The sequence below is a fragment of the Telopea speciosissima genome, chromosome 7 (genome assembly GCF_018873765.1).
Source record: "Telopea speciosissima isolate NSW1024214 ecotype Mountain lineage chromosome 7, Tspe_v1, whole genome shotgun sequence".
Classification (NCBI taxonomy): Eukaryota; Viridiplantae; Streptophyta; class Magnoliopsida; order Proteales; family Proteaceae; genus Telopea; species Telopea speciosissima.
In genome coordinates, this window is record NC_057922.1 from 45415719 (window position 1) to 45425028 (window position 9310).

General features: G+C 39.8%; 1 protein-coding gene across 1 annotated transcript; it reads right to left on the bottom strand.

Annotated features, from left to right (window-relative positions):
• Positions 1 to 353: 353 nt before the first annotated feature.
• Positions 354 to 9310, bottom strand: LOC122669061. Its single transcript, XM_043865698.1, has 3 exons — positions 8831 to 9310; positions 905 to 1162; positions 354 to 792 (listed from the first exon to the last, which is right to left on the bottom strand). Exons 1-3 carry the CDS (start codon positions 9248 to 9250, stop codon positions 604 to 606), a joined length of 867 nt encoding a protein of 288 aa, XP_043721633.1. The 5' UTR covers positions 9251 to 9310; the 3' UTR covers positions 354 to 603.

Genomic DNA, 9310 nt, shown 5'->3' on the forward strand with positions numbered 1-9310 from the left:
GTAAGGTGGGAAAACCAAGGGGAAGAACGTGTAATTAGGGTAGAGTACAGGGGAGGAGTACGTAATTTTCCCTTATTATTATTATTATTTCGTCTTTGCAAGGATATATGTAGCTGAACCCATTTAGTTGGGATAAAGCTATGTTATTGTAGTTGAGTGCCAAATGTAGTCATAAAGATTAAAAGAAGAAAATCCAGTTCCATATTCTGACTTTAGAGACCAGATTTTGTCATGTCCCTTACTGCAGGCATTTGTTTTTCTTTTCCCTCAGGATATTGCTTAATCAAATACATGTAAAGAATCAAAATATCTACTGCTTTTAGAATCAACGTAATCAATACAAAACCAGACACCCAAGTCTAAATGTTCTCTTAATTTTTCATTATGATCAATAAAATTTTACTGAGGAGGTCCAGAGGCCAGTGAATTATCTCAAATTTTCCTTTCAGATGTCTTCTTTTCTTTTTTTTTTTTTCCATTTTATAACCTAATGCTTGACAATATCAAATTTATGAAGTATTTCAGATTCAAGGAGAAGAACAACTCTCATAGATCAGGGGTTACAGCAGGCTCTAGAGTTACTGAAAAAAGAATGTTGAATGTCTAGCTGAAAGCATTTGAAATAGCATAAATGAAATCCAAGAAGCCTGTTCCCTTAAGAAGACCTTTACCCGTCAAGAGCTCAAAATCTAGCAATAATAGGAAGCCGATCGTAGCTGCTTTTCCATTTATCAATTCATTTGTTTTATTAAAACCAAACCCCTGTGATTCTTCATCAACCACCATTCTCACCTGAAATACATCGATAGGAAAAGTGGTTTAGAACAGAAAATTAAGCACGGTTGTATTTTTCTTTCTAAAGATTTGAAGTGATTCAAAGCTAAGAAATTGACTATTTGTGTACCTCCTCCACATTGACATCGGATGCTGTAACACCTGGTTGAGCTTTCCCACTGAAGACAATCTCTGCAGAAGCAGCGGATGCACCTCCTTCCATGCTAATATAAATGTTCTCGCCATCTGTTTTCACGGGATAAATGAAGAGTGTCCTCAAGGAAGGTGTAAGGGCTCTCAGCACAGGATTATTTGGATACCAATCCTTGATGGCTCCAGTCCTAAGATCAAATGTACTATCGGTTGTTGGGCAAACTATACAACCATCCTGGAAAAATATCAGAAGGGTTTGCTTAAAATTTTCCAAACCATTACTGTTCCTCACAGATGCAAAACTTAGACAGGCAGAGATACTAACCCCAATAAAATATATAGTAAAACCATGGTCCATGTTTTCTATATATTTAAAAAAAAAAAAAAAGAAAAAGAAAAAGGCTGGGCATGCTGCCAAGGTGCACAGCATGTGTCATCCTCTCTCCTCCCCCTTTGGAAAAGGCCCCCTTTCCCCCCCGTGTCCAGCACTGTGATTGGTGTATCCCACTAGCTTACTGGAAGCTGGCATCATACCCAACCCTCTCCCTAAAATAAACACCAAAGTCCAAAATAATATAATATAGAATGATAAAAATAACAGTTGTCTTTTAGTTGTAACTAAGACGAGATTCAATCCCACCTCTGGTGTACTTCCCACATACTTTACCAGTGAAGCACACTACCACCTTCCACTTTACTAACAAAATGTGATGAAAACATAGTTGTCATTGTGCCAAAGCAAGCCACCGTAGTGGCCACATTCTGATGCAGAATGATCACCAAATAGGGCTTATTTCTTTAGAAATAAGCCTCGGGTTGGGTTATATCCATGTTGGGCCTTTGTTCCCAAGGGTTTTTTATGTAATAGACCACTTTAATGAGCCTAAACTAGGGGTACTTAAGTTGCATACGGGATTAGCCCAATACTTAGTTATTTTTATGTTTTTAGATTGAACCGGTTTAGATTTGGTTGCATCCAATTGGTTCAATGGGTCTAATTTAAGTGAAGTGTTCCTATTGGTTAATAGGTTCTTTTATCCTATTGGCTAATATGGAATCTTCTTTTAATTAGTTGTTTTTAAGTTAGTAGGGGTAGTTAGGACATTTTAGTATTTTAAATTAGTAATTTGAATTTGATTAGATCCCTTCCACGATTTAAGCGAGGAGGAGATTAGATTGTATTAGGATTTGGCTTAGGCCTTTAATTATAAATAAAGGAATCGTGGGAGGCTCCCCCAGGACAGATTTGAATTTAAAAAAAGAGATTTTCGTGGCTGCTTGCTGCTCCTTGCTCTCCAAGAGTGTGTGCATCCTTGTGGGCTTATCAAGGTGGAAGGGTGGGTGGAATCCTGCGACTCCTTACGCCGTGACGGCTGGGAGGATCCCTATTTCGAAGGTGGTTTCATCCTTCAACAATCCAAGCTGCTGCCGGAGGAATCCAGTGTAAGTTTGGGTTTTAATTTTCTGTTTTATCCTTTCTTTCCTTCCCCAATCGATCCCCTTTCTTTTCTGTCCTATTTCTCATAAACCTTAGACTGCTACATTCTGCCCAGATCTGAATCTCAGTTCTGTCCAGATCTGCTTACCTATCAGAAGCCATCCAAATTCTAACCATAGCCTCCCCTCAACACCTTCCTTACTCGACCCAAGTTGCTGCCCCTTCCCACCACTCCAACCCTAATTTCTGTAAAAAGTTCCATTAGCCATTAAACCCTAAAATTACAGATCTCCCACTTCGGACCATCAAAACAGGCCCATATTAGGATCGAACCTCCCTCCCACAGTGCCCTAAACCCCCATTAAAAACCCAAGTTTTGGCTATTTTCCTTAGTTTTAGAACCCAAAACCCTAACCCTAATTTCTGTAGGAAATTAAAACTGATTCAAATTCAAATATTTTTATACCATAATGACCCTCTAAACCTGCAGATTAAAACCCTATAAACCCCATTCCCAAATTCCCATCCTAAACCCTAATTTTGCCCTAAAACAGCCCCAAATCAGCCCTAAACAGCAGGCTTGACCAAAGCTTGATTCCAATTGGCTCCTAGCAGGATTATCACCTATTCTAGGACTACATTACATTCTTGATGTCTTGGTGAGGGCAAGTACCACATGCTATATCTCTAGCTATATTTTCCAAGTATTTGTCATCTTATAAGTGTGCGTAAGCTATAAAGGTCATAAACTCAAAATAAACAACATAAGCCCTGGGGGGGTGGGGGGGTAGAAGTAAGATTACATAAATGTATAAAGGAAGAAATGAGAAATGATAGAAAGTTATAACACGTCAAAGGAAAGATATTAGGTATTGGGTCTAGGTGCCTTGCCACGTAAGGCAATTGATCACCTTAGACCTCAATGGGCACCTTGTCGCCTAGGCATCCCCTTGAAAACTATGGATAAAAAGATAATTGGACCTGTACAAAGGTCCGGGACCTAAATATGAATGTATCCCAATCCTAAAAATTTCTGCGAAAAATAGTATCAGGAGAAGATGATCTTTAACCATGTGAACTGAATGTTACTTTTTTGAGTTTATCAAACTCTTAGATTTTTCTGAACTGTTCAAATACAAAAACTCAACTCAGCCTTATCCCAAATAAATGAGGCCGGCTACATGGATCTTCTTTCTCCAATCAGCTCCATTCAAAGACATAGTTGTCACTAATCCTACATGTCTTTCCTCACCACTTCTCCTAGGGTCATTTTAGGCCTACCCCTGGCTCTTTTAGCTCCTCTAATCTGAATCCATGCCACCTCAACAAAATTCTCTCAACTCATTATTTTATCGGAGCTACTCCTAAATTAGCCCAATTTTGTTCATTCCTTGTTAATTTTACCACTCATCCATCTCAACATCATCATTTGAGCTACACTAAATTGGTTCATATGTTATTTCTTCACTGCCAAACATTCACCTCCACACATCATTATTGGTTGAATAAACTATCCTAAAATTTTCCTCTGTACTGTTCAAATAAATGAACAAAAAAAAATGCAGTAGGAATCACCAATTCACGCAAATCTATGTTCCATTTAATCTTTTGAACAAGATGCACCTAACACTGATATGGATCCTTTTCATCATGAAAATGTGACAAGTTATAAGGGCATCAGACCTGTAGAATGGTCAGGTACAACTGACTAAAACCCTTATTCCTCCAATGATGAATATTTTTCCATTTATTCTCAGAGAAAATCTCTCCCTCCCCCATCCCCAACCCACATTTAATGGATCCAACCTAGGAGAATTTTCTCACACCAACAATGATATGATATGTGTGTTATTTTTGGGCAACACCCTGTGTGCCTTCACTTAACCACCAAACATTTATGGGCAAGGATTACCCATAGAACATCCACCAAAGTCGAGATAGTCTCCAGGGATGAATCAATGGATCTATGAAAGAACTCCAAACCCCACTCGAAAAAAAAGGAGAAATCTTCATGTAATAAAGCTTTGTGACCTCAATCAGACCTGTAGAATGGTCTGGTACAACCGACTAAAACCCCTATTCCTCCAGTGATGAATATTTTCCATTCATTCTCAGAGAAAATCGTTTTCTGCCCCCCCCCCCCCACCCCACACACACATTTAATGGATCCAACCTAAGAGAATTTTCTCACACCAACAATGATGAGAGTTGTGTGTTGTTTTTGGACTTATATAAAACCTTTCTCACCAAGGTACACAGTTTTCTCTGAAGCCCAAGCATGTGCTACTCTTTCTGCAGGATTCCTTTCTTCGAATCTCCGACTAAGCATGCTTTGAGGGACTTCGTATAGCCATCTGCCTCCATCCACACACCTCCACAGTCCTAGGCACCTTTAATAGTATCCCACTCACCCACCCAATAGAGAGCGAGAGAAGAAAAAGCACCACATTTTTATTTTCTTTGATGTACAGGTTTCATACAGGCAAAAAGAATTGATAGTCTAATCAATGAGGCCATCCTTCTAAGTTAGTCTTGGTTAGCTTCCTTGCCTTATTATTGAAGTAGGCCTCTTATTGTGCTTCATCCTTTCAATGGTCAATTAAATTTTTTTAGTTATCACACATGAACACACACCAAAAAAAAAAAAAGAGAGCACCTAAATAATGAGTAGTCCTAAATACAAAGAAATCCCTAAAGATTTGAAAGCCTCTTACAGATAAGATAATGATTGTCATTCTGTCTCACAACCCTATGCTAGAAAGCTCATCAACCAACCCGTTAGTGGATTATAGCTTCCAATAGACTGAGATGTTCAAAGAAGTGGTTAAATATCACACTCACAGACACACAATGAGATGGAAATCTCTTACAATCAACCTCTTGCTTTTGCAACCCATCAACAACCCTGGAGGAGTCTCCGTCCACTATCACAATGGGGAAGTTCTAGGCAAGGAATCAATCACGTTTTCAGCCTCAACTAATACCAAAACCATTTGGTCATTTTAACTGAAAACATTGAAACTTCATCACGTTAACAGATTCAGTCTCCAAATAGCTTAGTTTCAATAGGTACCAGAATTAGTTGTCATTCATTTATGACCCACTAGATCTCACATAGCTCAAAATATAAACAAGGAATAACAACTCACCCCAGCAGAACCAGTAGCCTGGTGTGTTCCAAATGCAACATTCTATGTACCTTCACTTAACCACCAATCCCTTATGGCCAAGGATTACCCATAGAACATCCATCAAAGTAGAGGTAGGCTCCAAGGATGTACCAAGATATGAACCAACGGATCTATGAAAGAACTCCAAACTCCACTCGGTAAAAAAGGAGAAATCTTCAATGTAATAAAGCTTTGTGACCTCAGTAAGATAACAAGACTTAAAATGCCCATGGGATAAACTAATAGCATCTCTTGAGAGCAATTTTTGTCCTTTCACATGTCTTCTATCTTTGGGTGATTGAGTTGTTCTTTGTGGTAAATGCCCACATTTCAGGGGTAACAACGTAATTTTACTTGCAACAAATCATCCTATGGGTTCTGCTAAAATAACTTTCAGATGGAATAAGCTCAACGGCAGTTACAACCATCATCTTCGCTGGCTGGCCATTGACTTTTCGTACTTCCATTCTCACACTCACTTTCGCTTTCTCTGGGTTTTGTGTATTCTGTCTTTGCAAAATGGGAGAGGGTTCTCTATACTGCCCAAGTGCAGTTTCAGGCAAATGAGAGAAACCCTTTTGGAATCTAACAATAAAAGGGGGGGGGGGCACATTTATGACATATCACCCCCTCACATGAACTGTGATCTGCGAGGGGGTGTGCAATTTCATTTTTGAGCTGGCGTTGTGCACAAAACCCTTGCAAAAATCATCCAAAGATTGGCAGGTTTTGCAGGCGCTTGGGTAGTGCGTCGATGGCCACAGTTGTGGCTATACTGGTCTCAATCATCGTTGACTGTTTTCTGAAGGAGAGGACTCAGAGGTGTCGTTTGTCTGCTCTGGAGTTGCGATGAGCGGTGATACAGTTGGTTGCTGCAACCTTGCCTAGCACCTGTCTGCTCTTATTTCTCAACAAACACGGAGTTCATTAGTCATCCATGCCCAGTACCATGCACTCTTCCATTTTCTGGATTTTTTGAAGCACTATTTTGCCACTTAGAAACTCTGTTTGGGCTGAAACTTGGCATGTGAACAGGAGACCTAGGGGTCTACCTGTCCACAAAATTCAATCATCCTAAACAAGGACTTGTATGATTAAACGAAAAGTCATTCATTCTTGGAAACTCAGCTCCCCATGAAATACCTGCTGTCAATCAACAGATCATCGTTGTTTCATCTCTCAACTGTTGTCTATGATGATAAGCATCCAATCTACTGAATAATGATTCTTCCTCCTCTTCATTTTGGTTGGGACTGGAAAGGGTATTCCACCATGTCTGATTCAAGGGATAGCCATCCCATCAGATGATGCTGAGTCAATGGCTAATTCTTCTCTCGCCAATCAGTCAAGACTAGTATGGTATGGACAAAGAAAGCTCCAAAGCCAGGCACCATGCAATCCTCAATGCTTCACAAGGCTGGAGCACAGTGACTTAGATCAACACAATAATGCCATTGGGCAAAAAAGTATACGGGCATGTACCTATTCATGAGTTCAAGTTTCTAGAATTCAGAATCCAGAACCAGTCCCAAAGCCATACAAACTGAACCATAATCATGAAAAGTACCCAGTCCAGTTCCCAATGCTTAAGTCAAGAAGATCTACATCAAGAACATATTAAGTTCTCTACAAAGATTTATAATTATTTCAAAAGTTCAGTCCTCCTGTAACTGATCGGAAACAAGCAAAACCTCTTCCTGAAAATCTTGAGGCAGGAGTGTTCATTAGAAGATTTTCACCCTAGAGCCATATCATTTAATACTCTGTCAGCAGCACATTTGCTCAGTCCATCACAGAATTATTCAGGATGGTTTCACAACAAACTCTCCAGAGTAGCCTTCTAACCTTTGGCATCAATAAGATGATTGACTGCATCAGTTGGGAGACACCAAGTCCTACAGCATACCTTTCATACAGAAATTTTAAACCTTGAACTTCGTTAACCATAATTTCATTTTCTGCTATTGATGTTTCTTTCAACTAGGTTTCCATGCAATTTGTGGTAACAGGGTACAATTTCAGTCAAATTTTATGCATCTGCAATGGGGACATTCTATTACAGTACTTAAAAGAAAATAGAAAAGAGCGTCCCAGTGCACGAGGCTCCAGCTACTGAAGGGTCTGTGAGGGGCAACGGTATGCAACCTTACCCCTGCTTCTTGGAGAGGCTGTTTCCATGTTTTGAACCCGCAACCTGATGGTTGCAATAGCGCAACATAACCATTACACCAAGGCCCACCCACCATTTTATTACAGTTCTAAAATCGACTTTAAATGAGAAAAAATTTAGTCAGTTTAGAAATAAACTAACTTCGCTTATTCTGGTAGACATCAACTTATGATGAAAAGCAGCAGCTCATGTGATCCTCCCACAGGTTTTAGACATCCTGACCTCTGATATGGCTAGCATAGCCAAAGCCAATTAGCATGGTTTATACTTATAATAATAGGCCTTTGCTCACATTATAAATGGGAGAGCAGAAGCTAGACAACAACAATAGCAACAATTTTATTGATCAAACTAAGAGATTCTAATTAGTGGGCGAGCCTTGGCGCAACAGTTCAGTTGCGCTATTGCAACCTGTTGATTGTGAGTTCAAAACTTGGAAACAGCCTCTCCTGCGAAGCAGGGGGTAAGGCTTCGTACAGTTTCCTCTCCCAGACCCTGCAGTTGAGGGAGCCTTGTGCACTGGGATGCTCTTTAAACTAAGAGATTCTAATCGCTAATAAAGGGGGAACAGATCCACATAGCCAATCCCATTTAGTTGGGATAAGGCGGAGTACAATTGTTGAAACTAAGAGAATTGAGGGTCAATTCTATCAATTCATATCACGAAAGGAAAAGGCAATAAAATAGTATAACCTTAAACATTCATAAATTCAGAATCCATTTCCTTCTATGGATAGGGACCGCTTTGTAATCAAACTTAAATTTTCTCCACAAGTAAAAGAAAATTCTAAATTATATCAAAATACCAGCAAAAACTAGTTTTATAAAGATTAAAAAAAATGAATAAAAATAATCTGAAAAGAAACACAAACACCAAATCCTACTCTGAACTCATTTATTATCACCCTTCCAAACCACAATAAATCAAAAACCTGGCATCCAAAAAGAGTGTAAAACTCACAGGGTAACTCTTTCCTAATCTCCACAGATTCTCATTTCCTTGTTTAAGTAAAGATCTAATGGAAAACCGCAATCAACTAACCAACTGAGAGAATTACCTTTTACCCTTTCCCAACACCTGTAAGAAATAAAATTCGGGGGAAGTACACTATCCAGCCATCATACCTTAGTAAGCTTAGCATTAAGCAAGCCTTCAGTGTAAGCTCCTTCGGCTGGCGACCGGTTCTCAATTGCGAAAACCTCATCCTTATACCAGAGAAGCAGAATCGTTTCCCCATCCTGAATAATCACACGCCGTTCACCCCTCGGTAACGCTGATAGTGGCACCACCGGAACCCAGTTCTTCCCATCACCACCGCCACTGTCCCCAGAAGCTGGAGACTCTTCGGCCACTGAAATTTCAGTTGCCTTGCATACAACCTTACTGGAGGCTTTCAGATTCCAACAAGAGATACATATGGCAGGGGTAGAGGAGTATTTTCCGGCAAAGATAGAGCAGTAAGGTGGCGGTGGTAACTTCCGAGGGTGCTGTGGAGACGAGATGGAGAGGACTCCAGAGACAATACTGGAGGGGGTTGTAGCCATGGAAAGTATTTGAGAAGGCCAGAAAGTGAACTGTAAGTGGAATAGAAACTCTAGAAGAAA

What these genes read in the sequence shown, in the direction of transcription:
- LOC122669061 (XM_043865698.1), bottom strand. Translation starts at nt 9,250, where the DNA reads ATGGCTACAACCCCCTCCAGTATTGTCTCTGGAGTCCTCTCCATCTCG. An exon ending in TTAATGCTAAGCTTACTAAG is followed by an intron (nt 1,163 to 8,830) that starts GTATGATGGCTG and finishes ATATTTTTCCAG; the next exon opens with GATGGTTGTATAGTTTGCCC. An exon ending in CCGATGTCAATGTGGAGGAG is followed by an intron (nt 793 to 904) that starts GTACACAAATAG and finishes GATGTATTTCAG; the next exon opens with GTGAGAATGGTGGTTGATGA.